The 16,045-nt window shown below is 34.4% G+C and overlaps 1 protein-coding gene across 3 annotated transcripts; it reads left to right on the top strand.

Annotated features, from left to right (window-relative positions):
• Nucleotides 1–1,694: 1,694 nt before the first annotated feature.
• On the top strand, nt 1,695–9,366 carry LOC146914215 (uncharacterized). 3 transcript variants are annotated; one of them, XM_085717110.1, is made up of 4 exons: nt 1,695–1,826; nt 3,739–6,432; nt 8,604–8,689; nt 9,075–9,366. In XM_085717110.1, the coding sequence occupies exons 1-4, from the start codon at nt 1,824–1,826 to the stop codon at nt 9,202–9,204; spliced, it is 2,913 nt and encodes a 970-aa protein (XP_085573236.1). In that variant the 5' UTR covers nt 1,695–1,823; the 3' UTR covers nt 9,205–9,366. The 3 variants fall into 3 exon arrangements, with proteins under 3 accessions (XP_085573236.1, XP_085573235.1, XP_085573237.1); XM_085717109.1 differs by lacking the exon at nt 1,695–1,826 and having other exon boundaries at nt 3,550–6,432; XM_085717111.1 differs by lacking the exons at nt 1,695–1,826; nt 8,604–8,689; nt 9,075–9,366 and adding an exon at nt 6,559–6,706 and having other exon boundaries at nt 3,550–6,432.
• Nucleotides 9,367–16,045: the final 6,679 nt, after the last annotated feature.

Here is a 16,045-nt window from a genome sequence, read left to right as displayed (position 1 = left end):
GCGTTTGATAGTGGTGGGTCGATTTGTGGGTGGTTTGAGCAGTGTTGATGTCAGGGCTGGCCGGATCGGAGAACGAGAGGATCCGGCGGTGGAAGTATTAGAAGTAGGAAGAGTTTTAGGGAATCGATCGTTTACCTTATCCTCCTGAAGCTTTGCGAGACTGATGGCATGAGGTAACGAAGTGGGTTGAAACGCTTGAACCTCACGGCGGAGCTCCGGTTTGAGGCCGGAGATGAAGCAGCTCAAATAACATTGTTGAGAGAGACCAGTGATGCGGTTAGCTAACCGTTCAAACTCCGTTTGGTAGTTCTTGACAGACGAAGTTTGACACAGCTTGAACAGAGTGCCTTTAGGGTCGTCGAAGTGTGACGGCGCGAACCGGATTTCCAGAGCGTGGAGGAAGTGACTCCAAGAGAGGAGTTGAGCATTTGAGTGCATCCACTGGTACCAAGTAAGGGCCTCACCGTGCATGTAGAACGACGCCATACGGAGGCGCTGATCTTCCGGCGTCTGATGAAACTCAAAGAATTGGTTGATCTTGAAGATCCAACCAAGGGGGTCGGAGCCGTCAAAGGTGGGGATCTCAAGTTTAATGGAAGCTGGAGAAAAAGAGGGTGGTGGTGGTGGATCTGCTAATTGAAATCCCGGAGGACCCATACAAGTACGAATCTGATTGACCTCAGTGGTGAGGGAGGAAAGGTCAAGGAGAATACGGTGGAGGAGTTCATCGGAGGTGGGAGGAGAAGACATCAATGAAAAGCACCAATGAAAGGATAAGGTAGTGCAAAGGATAACAGTACTATAGCTAACAAATAAAAACAGAGAACTTTCTTTCTTAATATTTTCGATACCTTCTTTATTCAATACATCATCCTTATAAAGGCACACTAGTGTAGCTAAATGATTGGTGACTCATGCATTCTAACAAACTAGAGTGAGTCAGCAACAATCATTTGTACAAAAGGAATATTCTAAACATCATTCTAGAAGGTCTATTCTTATCATTTTAGTAAAGCTGGTACCCATTCAGCCTCTTGGGCTTCTGCTTGTTCCGTTTGGGTCTAATTCTCTTGACAGGTCCAATAGATTCCTCTTCAGCTAAATCATCATCTCCCTCTTCTGGCTCAGTGTTCATTTCAATATTCGAATAGACGTTCATGTCAAATAACAAAACCACTATCAATTACCTTTTTAGTCAGAAAATCAACGACATTGTTACCCTCAAGGAAAATATGTCTTGAACTAACCACCTAATATTTACAAGGAAGGTACATAATAGTATGACCAAATTATCATACTTATGATATATATTCATATTTTGTTGGATGAGAAAAACAAAATTAATTAAATAAGAAAGTCGCATAATTATTTAAAGCCAATATTCAAATACAACTTGAAACTATGGTATGAAGTATGAACCCAAAATCTCATCATGCAAAATATGTAAGGATAAAGAAGAAAATAAAAATCTTATCTGATCTATAACCAAACTCTTATAGTAACATCGACCCACTTGTGTTTTTTCCTTCCAACAACACTTTCACTTTCCACACATAGATTCTGTACTTTAAGTTTTAACGCTTGTCTTCATATAAACATCACCTCATCAACATACACGTTGCACTGTTTTTTCTTTCTTTCTTTAGTTAAAAATTAATTAAAAATATATCTGTACTTAACACTTTTGCGTTAGTATAAATGTAAGTTAGCATATTATTGTCTTTCTCTCTCTTTACACTCTTCACTTTCTCTCTCACTCTTCCTTCATTCTTTCATATTTTCATCGTTCTTTGTTGGAGAGAGAAACCTTTCAACACTACACAATGGTTAGTTTTTCTTTTCTGTTTAGAGCTGAGTTTGTTTGAGTCTATGCATGCATGTCAAAGTCAAATTATAGATTGTAGAATTTTATTAATTTCTTGAATTTTTGTTGTTATTCAAAACTAAGGAATTTATAGATAGATTGTTGTTTGAGTTTGTCCTATGAGTGGACACCTAACACGACACTGACATGACACGCTCATGCGAATAATTTGAGAAAATCACATAATTTAACGTAATTATTTGTGTCTCTGTGTGTGTCAGCTAACACCGAAATGTCTAATACCGACGCATATTCGATCCGAGAAGTGTTTGTGCTTCATAAAGTTTGTTTGCGGTCCTCTTTTCGTAAACAACTTATTTGCAGTTTATAGCTTGATAAACAACTTAGTTGCAGTTTATAGCGCAAGCGCTTATGTTTAAGATTGCATAAGCTATTTTTATAACAATAGATAAAATTAAATTATTTGTGCATACCTATAAGCTGTTTTCATAAGCTATGTTGGAGAAGTCATGCAAATAAGTTGAGAAAACTTATGGGGTTTTGGGAAAAAGGTTGAAAATGAATTCTTTCTACATATGGGTGAAGAATGCATGAATGATTAAGGGTTTAGAAAGGGTTTTAAGTGTTTTAGATGAAGAACATAGATTTTTTTTTTTTGTTGAAAAATAAGAACAGTGATTTAGATGCAACTGTGAAGCTGAAATTGTACTTGTTTTTTTTTTTTTTTTTTTTTTTTTTGTGTTACCTATAAAATCTTGTTAGATGTTGAAATTGGGGTTTGGAAAGGTTTCTATGTAGTGAATGTTTCTTGTTTGTTTTTGAAATCTTTTTTTTGAGTAAACCATCAAATTCGTCCTACAAACATTGTAGGACGCTCTTAGATTTTTTTTTTGAAAACTCGGTATCCGATCCAAGGACCAACTAATCCGAGGGGACCAATCCCACCGCCCACTTGCGGGGGGCCCCGTTCTAAGCCAGAGCAAAGCTCTGTAGGGCGCTCTTAGATATGTCCTTGACATTATGAATATTTCGAAGAAGTCCCTGACTCTGTCGTATTTCATTCATATTTGTTCTTCCTCAAAAAAAAAAAAAAATCATATTTGTTCTTGTGATACAATGTTAGGACTAAATTGATAGTAAGTTGTCAAAATGTAGGGAACTAATTAATAGCAAGTGGTTCAATGAAAGACGAACTTAACAGTTTAATAGAGTTCGGGACCTTTTTGAAATATTCATAATCTTAGGGACCTACTTAAGAGCGTCATACAAAGTCTATGATGTAATTGATATTTTTTGTTTAAACTTACAATGATCTGGATGTATCTGTAATGTTAGCATTGATATTTTTTATTTTTGTTTTATCTTTAAAATTTTACTAGATATTGATGATATTTATAGATTTTAATAACCCTGTAAAGTCCAATGCTAGTCGGGCTTGATTAATTGTCTAAGCTAGGTTTTAAATTATTGATTTTCTTTTTTTGTAAAGCGAGTTAGTACACTGAATTCTGTAATTGTTGTGTTCTATCACCTTTAAAGTGGCCATTGTTATTCTTCACTGAATTCTGTGTAATGGAATGGAAGACAATTATGGTAAGTTGATGTGTTTGATGTAGTTGAAATTTTGTGATATATCTGATTGATTTGTCTAAAATTAGATGTGTGTAAGTATAATATTCCAACATTTTTAGTTGAATCTGAATGATGACTCGTAATGATCGTAGGGATAAGTTTGGAAGTTTCTGAATGTGAAAATGATTTAGTGTTTGAACCTTATTGCAACAAAGTAGGTAGTTATTTCTGAATGTTGCCTCGATATAAATCAATTTTTCAAGCGCTTAAGTTGTTACTAAAAAGTTATGATTGATATTATATTTAATACACCTGCTTCATGTTTGAATATGTATTTGCAGAATCGAAATTTGGAAAACTATTATAGAGGTGGTTGGAATGATATGCCATTCGATGATTTTAGTTGGAGACAGTTCGACTACAATTACCAAATTCCTCATGACTGGGGTCACCACTATGCTGATGACATGTACTTACCACATCAGATGCCGGCGCACCATGCTGATGACATGCACTCAACACATCAAATTCCGGAACAATATGATGAAATGAGATTTTTACCACATCGAAGTCCGGAACACTATGAGGAAATGAGATTTCTACCACATCGAAGTCCGGATCACTATGATGATACGAGGTTTCAACCACATCGAAGTCCGGATCACTATGATGATACGAGGTTTCTACCACATCGAATTCCGGATCACTATGATGATACGAGGTTTCTGCCACATCGAATTCGGGATCACTATGATGATACGAGTTTTCAACCACATCGAATTCGGGATCAATATGATGATACGAGGTTTCAACCACATCGAAGTCCGGATCACTGTGATGATACGAGGTTTCTACCACATCGAATTCCGGATCACTATGATGATACGAGGTTTCAACCACATCGAATTCGGGATCAATATGATGATACGAGGTTTCTACCACATCGAATTCCAGATCACTATGATGATACAAGGTTTCTGCCACATCGAAGTCCGGAACTCTATGATGATACGAGGTTTCTGCCACATCGAAGTCCGGAACACTATGATGATATGAGGTTTCTGCCACATATAAGTCCGGATCACTATGATGATACAAGGTTTTTACCGCATCAAACGCCGCCATACTATGCTGATAACCGACACTTAACACATCAAAGGCTAAAACACTATGGTGATAAGAGGCCTTTACCACATCAAACACCCAAAGACTTTGCTGACAAAAGGAACTTACCACATCAGAGGCCGAAAGACTATGCTAATAAGAGGCACTTACCACATCCATTGCCAGAATGCAATGCTGGTAAGAGGCCTGCACTACATCAAACGCCCGAAGACTTTAATGATAAAAGGATCTTACCACATCAAAAGCTAGTAGATTATGTTGATAAAATGCATTCACCACAACAAAAGCCGGAAAACTGTGCTGATAAGAGGCACACACGACAAAAAATGCCCGAAGACTTTGCTGATAGAAGGATCTTACCACATCAAAAGACAGAAAACTTCACTGATAAAAGGGACTTGCAACATCGAAAGTCGGAAGATACATCTTCCGGTCTTGATGCAATAGCAAGAGCACCACCACAAGGTCCTATGACTTCTCAAAGTGACTTATGGACCAAAGTAGATGAAGGGAAAGAACATCGTGAGGTTCAGAATTGTAGTATGGAAGAATGTGCTGAGAAAACGTGCTTGCCACATCAAAAGCCAAAACCAACTGTTTCTCACAAGAGTTTGGAAGAGCATTATAATGGAAAAAAACATCGAAGAATGTTATGTGATCTATCAAAGAAACATAAAACTTCAAATGGAGAAGAGAAGAGAGTAGTTCAAACACCTGACTTACCACAGCAAACACCTGAAAACTATGCTGACAAGAAGTGCTTACCACATCAAACGCCGGAACCAACTATTCCTGCTGTAACCACCATTGAACTTGTACATTGTGAAACTTGCGACATTATGGTTCCTGTTAAGTGTTTGGAAGAGCATAATGGTGGAAAGAAACATCGAAGAATGTTATCAAAACCATGTGAGCAATCAATGAAAGATGGGAGTCCGGTTGAAAATATTAGTCACGAAGCTCCTAGATTCAGGTACAAGGAAGTTTCAACTGAAGGTTCTAAAAGGAAAGTCAGAGATAACACTGATGCAAAGGGTCATGCTTTCAAGCGCGAGGTTGAAGAAACAACAGGAGGTAAGTACATGAAGATGAATAATGGGATAAGGCTTGTGAAATCATCAAAACCTGAGGTCAATGATATATCAAATTCAGCCGAATCTTTAGTCCAAATACCTAAATTAACATCATCATCAGGGCATGTGGCTTCTCCTAAATTGGCACCAATCCTAGCGTCTCAACATGTCTCACCCTCACTGTCTCAAGAGTTCAAAGGCAAAGAACATCACAAGTTTCAAAATACTACAGTGGAGCAGAATGATCAGCCACAATCAGGTCTAGTAGAGTTGAATGCCTTGGTAGAATCTATGAGTTGTGATTTTGTAGGAAACGCACCAGCACAAGTCCCTGTGACTTCTCCGGTATTCACACCAGTAGAAGCAACAGCTGGATTAAGTCTTGAACCGTCAATTCAGATCAATTCACAGAAAGAAGTAGCAGAAGGCAATGAACATCTTGAGGTTCAGAATTATGGTGTGGAAACAAATGATCAGCCACACTCATTTGCGATGGAGTTTCATGCTCCTGCAGTTTCAATGGAGTTGCATGACCCTGCTGAAGTTGTGAATTCTAATTCTGCAGCAATAGTTGTTGAACCACTTGCATCCACACTGCAAGATGCAGTAGGGCCAAGTTTTGAACCCCTAACCGAACATGGTCTACATACTGAAACAAAACCTGAAGTATCGGAAGCTATAGTATATTATGAGAGTCAGAATCCACAATCAGATTCAATGGAGATTGATGCCGATTCAAAGGTCCGTACTGAAACCAAAACTGCGGGTGGAAGTTTGCAAGTTGAAGAGGAGATGGATGTTCTCTCCGATGAGTCGGGGAAAGTGCAGTTGCCTCAGGTTTTTCTTAATTCCCGATTCCCAATACTGTGCTTTTTTCGTAAGATGTGTTTTTTTTTTTTTTTTGGAGTTATACATCTTTTATGATTCATTGGTATATTGTAAAACTTTGCGTACTTGTTTCAGGTATCTGTTTGTATTAAGTGTGGTGATGAAGGCTTTGAAGAGACGTTGGTATATTGTAACAAATGTGAAGATTATGCACTGCAAATAATAATCATCGTTTTTTGATGCATATGCAAGATGCAACCACTTCTATTTCTATCTGGAGATGTGACTCCAAAGAATATTGAAGCGATACGCATTTTGCTCTGCATTAATACCCTGATCTTGTTTTCTGCAGAAATAAGCTTTTATATTTTACCAACTTTTATTAACATATCATATGGACATGCTTTCCAATTTCTATTTACTTTGACGTTGAATTCTGACGATGAAAATAAGGGTACTATATAATCTACAACATGATTTAGATTCATATTACATGATTTAGATACATCTTCCGGTCTTGATGCAATAGCAAGAGCACCACCACAAGGTCCTATGACTTCTCAAAGTGACTTATGGACCAAAGTAGATGAAGGGAAAGAACATCGTGAGGTTCAGAATTGTGGTATGGAAGAATGTGCTGAGAAAGCGTGCTTGCCACATCAAAAGCCAAAACCAACTGTTCCTGTTGTAGCGACTGCTGAATGTGTACAATGTGAAATTTGTAATATTATGGTTTCTCACAAGAGTTTGGAAGAGCATTATAATGGAAAGAAACATCGCAGAATGTTATGTGATCTATCAAAGAAACATAAAACTTCAAATGGAGAAGATAAGATAGTAGTTCAAACACCTGACTTACCACAGCAAACACCTGAAAACTATGCTGACAAGAAGTGCTTACCACATCAAACGCCGGAACCAACTATTCCTGCCGTAACCACCATTGAACTTGTACATTGTGAAACTTGCGACATTATGGTTCCTGTTAAGTGCTTGGAAGAGCATAATGGTGGAAAGAAACATCGAAGAATGTTATCAAAACCATGTGAGCAATCAATGAAAGATGGGAGTCCGGTTGAAAATATTAGTCATGAAGCTCCTAGATTCAGGTACAAGGAAGTTTCAACTGAAGGTTCTAAAAGGAAAGTCAGAGATAACACTGATGCAAAGGGTCATGCTTTCAAGCTCGAGGTTGAAGAAACAACAGGAGGTAAGTACATGAAGATGAATAATGGGATAAGGCTTGTGAAATCATCAAAACCTGAGGTCAATGATATATCAAATTCAGCCGAATCATTAGTCCAAATACCTAAATTAACATCATCGTCAGGGCATGTGGCTTCTCCTAAATTGGCACCAATCCTAGCGTCTCAACATGTCTCACCCTCACTGTCTCAAGAGTTCAAAGGCAAAGAACATGTCAAGTTTCAAAATACTACAGTGGAGCAGAATGATCAGCCACAATCAGGTCTAGTAGAGTTGAATGCCTCGGCAGAATCTATGAGTTGTGATTTTGCAGGAAACGCACCAGCACAAGTCCCTGTGACTTCTCCGGTATTCACACAAGAAGCATCACCAGCGGGATTAAGTCTTGAACCATTAATTCAGATTGATTCACAGATAGAAGTAGCAGAAGGCAAAGAACATCATGAGGTTCAGAATTATGGTGTGGAAACAAATGATCAGCCACACTCAATTGCGATGGAGTTTCATGCTCCTGCAGTTTCAATGGAGTTGCATGACCTTGCTGGTTCTATGACTAACAACCAAACTGAAGTTGTGAAATCTGATTCTGCAGTAATAGTTGTTGACCCACTTGCATCCTCACTGCCAGACGTTGTAGGGCCAAATTTTGAACCCCCAACCGAACATGGTCTACGTACTGAAACAGAACCTGAAGTATCGGGAGCGGTAGTATATTACGAGAGCCAGAATCCACTATCAGATTCAATGGAGATTGATGCCGATTCAAAGGTTCGTACTGAAACCGAAACTGCGGATGGTAGTCCTCAAGTTGCAGAAGAGATGGATGTTCTCTCTGATGAGTCGGGAAAAGTTCCGTTGCCTCAGGTTTTTCTTAATTCCCGATTCTCAATGAAGTATCGAACAATACTGTGCTTTTTTCGTAAAATATTGTGCTATTATGAATATTGCTGTAAAACTTTGTCTACTTGTTTCAGGTATCTGTTTGTCTTAAATGTGGTGATGAAGGCTTTGAAGAGACGTTGGTATATTGTCACAAATGCGAAGAGTATGCACTGCATAGGTAATTGTTACTTACTCGAAAGAATATTGAAACGGTGCACATTTCTTTGCATCAATACCGTGAGCAATTCATTTGTATTAATAATACCTTGAACTTACCATTTCTTCATCAGAAGCATAGTGATTTTAGCAACTAGCATGCTATTTTTTCACATCATACTTTACTAAACACACTACTTTTGCATGTTATAAAATTTCCTAATGCTTAAATACCTACGAAGTACTCACACACACACACACACGTGAACTAGACACAACATGACACGGATAATAATTTGAGAAAATAAAATAATCGAATGTAACCACACATGTCGGTTTTGTGTTTCGATGCTGCATAGTTACATACCTTATGGACTTATACATACAACTCAACATCCCCTTTTCAGGTATTGTTTAGACGGGCCTGTGATTTTTACAGATGAGGTTATTTGGTATTGTGAGGACTGTAAAGAGGTGGTAAACACAGATTGTTCTGAAAGTAAGACTGCAGATTCAGAAAACAATGAAGCACCATAAAAAATACATGATGCTGGTGTCATAACCCTTATTTTGAATGGTTTGAGTACTAGTTGTATAAATTTGTTTCAATGCATAGTTTACTAATATGTAAATAACCATAGTTTATGTATGCCTTCTGACTGTTTTATAATTTTTTTGGGCATGAAAAGTATTTTAAAACAATTTATTTTAATGTTTCTCTGAAAATACTAAAAAAGTCTCTTATGAAGAAAGAGAAACTTTGTTTTTTGGTGGTGGCTGGGGTTTGAACCCCGGATCTTGTATATTTTTATGCATTGTCCATACCAACTGTGTTGGAAATTTAGGTCTTAATGAAAACAGATTTCATAAAACATGTTCAACAATTATGAATCAATAGCGGAAGCAAACAAAGCATTGAACATGATTATGATCGGATCTACGATATGTTTGATTTATCAAGGATATTAAGAATTATGGTATTAGGAATACCTGGATAAAGCTTTCATGTAGCCCTCTCGACAACGGCAATAAGGAGAGAAGGTGATCTGAAACAAACATCAACATCAACACGGTTAGCGGCGGCTGATTTGGTTCTTCCTCAACCGGTACCTTTATGCCTCAAGTTCTCTTCAGATGGGGAGAAGAGAGAGTTTTGCCGTGTACGGTGTATTGGGGACCATAGCCTATTTTATATTGGATGACCATTAGGGTTTCCCATTATTCTGTTAATGGGCTATCCAGACATCCACTCATATTGAGTCCATATCCATTAATTAATTAATTAATATTCTAAATAGAAATCTAATAGCTTTATTACTTAATTTGATCACTAATCAACTAAGGCTCACAATTGATAAATAGCTAATATAATTATTATTACGATATTTGCCCACATAATGATATTGGAATATAATAAAATAATAAAATATTTCAACAATCTCCCCCTTGGGCTACATATCTTAATAATTATATCAGAATTCTTTAGGCGCGCATCCGAATGCTATTTATCGTTAGATTTCAACTTTACAATCTGGTCCACCTCATACATTAATAATGGGACCACCGCGGCTGTCGTCACTGACGTATAACGTGACGGAACCCCGACGACCACCATATCAATGCACTTGATGACATAGATCGATATGGGTGAGTGGCATGCAAAATTTCATGCAATGTGACCTCTAAATCATGTCTATTTCCAACTGATCCAAGTGAAAACTTTAGTGAGATCAATATGAAGTTTGCAAATTCAATATTTGCACAAATGATACAGAAATGGTTATAACAAAATAAACTTATGAACTTTATTTCTGCAGAAAATCATAACATAAAGTCTGTATCAATACTAAAATAAAGTATAGAACATAAAATAAAAGAGACTCCCACTAATCCAAGACATCTTAATGACAACAACCATATGAAAGACCTTGTGTCAAGTCTTAGATTAGTGGATCAGCTAGCATAAAATTTGTCTCTACATGTTCTATCATTTAACAACAATAATCTATAAGGTAATGAATTTTTAGAAATTTGTTGTTAAACAACTACACGACTGAATTATGTCACTATATAACTTGAGCGGTCTTTCAATACCTTTAACAATATGCAACCAAGTGACATAAATACTTACAGTCAATTCTTGAGTTATGATGTGTATTATCTACTTACATCCAAAAGTCAAAGTCTGACACATAAATGATCTCCAAATTGTCAGATCTCTTATGTGAGCATAAGCTCTCTTGTTCTCTTTAAAAATTATTCTGGTTGCTTCTTCAATAATTCAAATTTTGAATTGCTCAAGTATCTGCCAAACAATCTTATTATATATTTTCCAAATGCGTATAATAAGATCATACATAAAAAAATATTTTATAGGCAAAGCTTAGGAAAATACTTAAATTTCTGAATTCATAAACTTCCTAATGGGCAATATTTGAGACTGAAAAGTCTCTCTCGGTGATTGAGGTCATCCAAAAATTATGTCATTTATTTTCAACTTTATTGATATAACTCTTTTGTGATATCCGAATAATACCTTGAGAAGAATCTCTAAGTATTGAAATGCCTAATACAAAAGAGGTGTCCCCAGGATCTTTCATCACTAACTTTTGTTAGAGATTTCCTTGGTTTCACATAACAAACATATATCATCGTTGACTAAATAAAATAAAATTGACATATTAAACTAGGAATATAAACTTACTCCCACTGAACTTGCTAAATCCACAATTCTCCATTTATCTCCAAACCACATGAGACAATTACTTTATGAGAATTTGTGGTAACACTAAAGAGACAAATTTCTTAACATATAAGTGGATCATGACTTTGCAAACCATTTACTTAGTGTCAATTGACACAAAAGTTTTATTCAACTGCACCATATTGTATCATTAATGTCACCATTAAGAAACAGCTCCAAAAGTATAATAAGCAAACTAGTATCATGACTGTCCTAATAGAGTCTTTCAAATAAACTAAATAGAATTTCTCTTTTCAGTCAATTCTTAATGACACTAGAAGCCATAGTCCTTGAGGGTGTTGAGTTTGATCTATATGAATTAATTTCTTAACTTGATTGAGAGGAAGCACAACAATGTCCTCATGACGATCCAAATATACTATAATAATAATAACTATATGAATTAGTTTAGAACTAATTCTTCCTCATTTAAATTCAATTTTGTTTTAAAACCATATCTCACCCCCAAACTCAATATCCTCAAGAAAGCTTAACAATTTATGTCTCAAAAAATTTCCTAATTTGTGGGACGAAAAAATTATAGTATTCAAAATCAGAACCTTAAACAAATAGAATGTCACAAGTCATAACTGAATTGACTCTAATAATTGAACTTAAAAAACACATTGAATCATCCTTTGAAAATAAAACTCAAAATATCTTAATTTATTCAAAGAGAAATTAAAACAAAAAAAAATTCAAATAATGATTCACCAAATTGTCTTTTAAATACAAAAATAATCCATTAATGACAATCTAAAAAACAGTTCAAAAAATGAATAAAGAAATCTTTATCAACTTTGTCCATTCTAAATTGATATATCTTTCAACATCATTGGACATAAGTCAGCAAAGACCACCTTTCTTTATTTGCCTTTATCTTTTGAGGTATTTTCCGAATGAACACTATTTTATTTTCTCTTGCTTCAGCTTTTCTTTATTTGCACACTTTATGAATTGATCCTTCAAAAGATCATTTCTAACTATAACAATTACAAACTTAATTGTGCAAATAGAATACTAAATGCTGAATTTTCGAACAAGTCACATGATAGTCGAAATTATAGTGTCTTAGCAAGATTAAATGTTTACATAATGTGCTCCTAACATTTTCTTTGCCTAATAATCTTAATGAAATACTTACTCTCCAATGAGAGCTTGTCTTTCTTTATATTGCTTTAAAAGCACCTTAATTTAAGCAAAGAAAATATGACAAAAAATTTGTCACCTTAAATAACACCTCTAATACATATGATATTTTAGCTTTATGATCTCACGTGACCTATGAGATTTGGTGTATACTCACTTGTCAAACTTAATTCTCACATTAGTTGCTGAATTTGTGAGAGAATGTGAGTTTCACCAACCTTATTTAAGGTCTAGATCCAAGAACAATATCAATATTCTTTAAATCCTAAAAATTAAAATTTTAAGTGTTAAAAAATTTAACTCAAATTAGCATATACACAAACTATATTAGTTTAAAGAGAACAAGAGTAGCTAAAGAACTCACCAAAATACCTAGTGCATCATCAATGTCAAGTCTTTAAACAATAATATCAATTGCTAGTGGTATTCTATAACAATGATCAAACAATGACAATTTACTATGACAGAATAAATTCTTATAATTGTTGTGTGTTTACCATCACAAGTGTAGATGTAAACTCTTAAATACTTGAATGAGTTTACATTCACACAACATTAGTAGACATGTCAAAATTAATTAATTGTAAGACATGCACAATTGATCTTTATTTGTAAATTAAAAGACAAAAACAAGATACCAAGCGCACCATTAAAACACAATCTTTTGATTACTAAGAATTAATTGCATGCGGTACTCTCAATGGAATGATCAAGTATTGGTAATAAGTCCTGTCAGATAATGGTGCCTTTTGACATCCTCATTACCCACATGGAAAAACTTAAAAGTCTTGTCAGATAATGGGTGTCTTTTGACACCCTCATTACCCACATGAAAAATTTAAGAATTACCACATATTTATCATCACAAGTTGTAAATTAAAAGACCAAAAAACAAGATACCAAAGCACCATTAAAACACAATCTTTTGACTGTTAAGAATTAACTGCAAACGGTAATCTCAAGGCAATGATCAAATATGGTAATAAGTCCTGTCAGATAATGGGTGCCTTTTGACATCCTCATTATCCACATGGATAAAACTTAAGAAGTCCGGTCAGATAATGGGTGTCTTTTGACATCCCCATTATCTACATGGAAAAACTTAATAATTACCGCATATTTACCATCGCAGGTATGTAATTATCTGGCCAAACTGCGCCTTCCTTTTGGCCGACTAAAACAGCTCGCATGAACAATTACATACTACATCTTTTGTAATTCTAACTGAATCAAATCTACGCAACAAAGGTTACTTTTGCAACTTGTTGTTTCAACCAACTCAACCAAAATTACTAGACAATTCAATAAATGAATTTAAGTGGGAATGGTCTTAATTTTACAAGCCAAATGGGAAATGTTTTAAATTTACAAGGCACTACCGACTTAATGTAGGCCGAATTAGTTCATTATGTCGCTAAATAACCATAAGGCCACTGAGCAACTCTTAAGTGTGAAGACAAATTCACAATAATTGAAAAGAAGATGCAAGTCCCAAAATCACACCAATGTGTGTATGACAATGCATTTACAGTTATCGCATAAAGTGACAACAACAAACATAGCATGAAATATATTCAAAATGCATGATTAAGACAAAATATTATTGTAGAAAACTTAATAACAATAAACTTAAATATAACAATCATGCTATAAACCAAATATTCAATTTCAAGCCAAATAAAAAATCGAAACTTTGCATGATCAAAAAATATTATTGTAGAAAACTTAATAACAATAAACTCAAATATGATAATCATGTTTTAACCAAATATTCAATTTCAAATCAAATGAAAATTGAATCTTTATGAAAATTGAATCTTTATATTCCAAAAATATTCATGATATAATTGATTCACAAATACACTTAATGATTCTTTAAACAAAGGAACAAATAATTCTAGAACCAATTATTTCCAACATAAGGAAAACAAATCTTTATATGCTTAAAAAAAAAATAAACAAACAGCTCTAGACTCCATATTTCCAAAGTTAGAAGAATCAAATCTTTAAATCATGTAATACAAAATTCTATTCAAAAGAGACAACAAATTTTATAAATAATATATGATAGCCTAATATATATTAACTCTTTGTTTGTCTATTTCTCAAAATAAACTTTATGTACAAAATCTGTGTGAATCAAAATTAATTTCAAATAGAAATTAAGTACAATATATGATAACAATATTTGAAAAAAAAATATTTTTACCAAAAGATTTAATATGAAATCAAATCATCAAAATTAAAATAAAATTCAAACCATTATCGATTCCATGTTCAAATCCTTATTTCAAGTCAACAAACATAATTTCTGATAACATGGACAAATTACCACACAAGATAATTTAAAAACAAAGCTCTATATTGGTGACAATCATGCACACATCAATAACGGATTTTAAATAAGACCAGGAAAAAAAAAAACCCATAAATAAAAGACTAAAATTAAATCACATATCTCCGGAAAACAAAGGGAGCTTTATTTGTCAAAAGCTTTAAATCGAATATCAGAAAGTATCAAAACATGAAAACTTTAAACAATATTCCAAAACTAAATTGGAAATAATTTCTTTAATTTCTAATAATTGAGAAAACAAAAAAGTTTGAAACAAAACCTTCTTTTCCAGAAGAAAAAAAAAACTTTATTTTCGATTGCATCATGAAGTCATAAATTATGGATTTCAAAGTAAATAAATAAAAACCATAAAAAAAAAATGCCTACAGACCATGAATACCTAATGCAAATTTCCAAAGTGATAATCAATTAAGCTCTCGGTCAAAATTATTGTGCTTTGGTTAGAAATCAATAACTAACTCATATACAATTGTATCCAAGAAAAATAAAACCATGTAGTGACCATCGGTACAAATTAAAGCAAAGTAAATAGGTTTCTTATACATAGCATCGATAAACTGACAGGTCAAAATAATACACCGATTGAATGAAACAAATATGCATCAATAAACAATTAGAGAGGCTATATGAAGTCATCGATGAAGAAAATAAAGCAAACAATCATCGATAATATATATACGCCATCTGGATAAAGCTTTCATATAGCCCTCTCGACAACGGCAATAAGGAGAGAAGGTGATCTGAAACAAACATCAACATCAACACACTTAGCGGCGGCTGATTTGGTTCTTCCTCAACCGGTACCTTTATGCCTCAAGTTCTCTTCAGATGGGGAGAAGAGAGAGTTTTGCCGTGTACGGTGTATTGGGGACCATAGCCTATTTTATATTGGATGACCATTAGGGTTTCCCATTATTCCGTTAATGGGCCATCCAGACATCCACTCATATTGAGTCCATATCCATTAATTAATTAATTAATATTTTAAATAGAAATCTAATAGGCTTATTACTTAATTTGATCACTAATCAACTAAGGCTCACAATTGATAAATAGCTAATATAATTATTATTACGATATTTGCCCACATAATGATATTGAAATATAATAAAATAATAAAATATTTCAAC

This window comes from Medicago sativa, chromosome 6, assembly GCF_051527215.1.
Source record: "Medicago sativa cultivar Bolivia chromosome 6, Bolivia_mono, whole genome shotgun sequence".
In the NCBI taxonomy this organism is placed as follows: Eukaryota; Viridiplantae; Streptophyta; class Magnoliopsida; order Fabales; family Fabaceae; genus Medicago; species Medicago sativa.
The sequence above is the reverse complement of the archived record's forward strand: the minus strand, read 5'-3'. Positions and strand labels throughout refer to the sequence as shown.

Coding starts and splice junctions, on each gene's coding strand:
- LOC146914215 (XM_085717109.1), top strand. CDS start 3,685: ATGATTGATATTATATTTAATACACCTGCTTCATGTTTGAATATGTAT. Junction 6,433..8,603: donor GGAAAGTGCAGTTGCCTCAG/GTTTTTCTTAAT, acceptor TACTTGTTTCAG/GTATCTGTTTGTCTTAAATG. Junction 8,690..9,074: donor GAAGAGTATGCACTGCATAG/GTAATTGTTACT, acceptor TCCCCTTTTCAG/GTATTGTTTAGACGGGCCTG.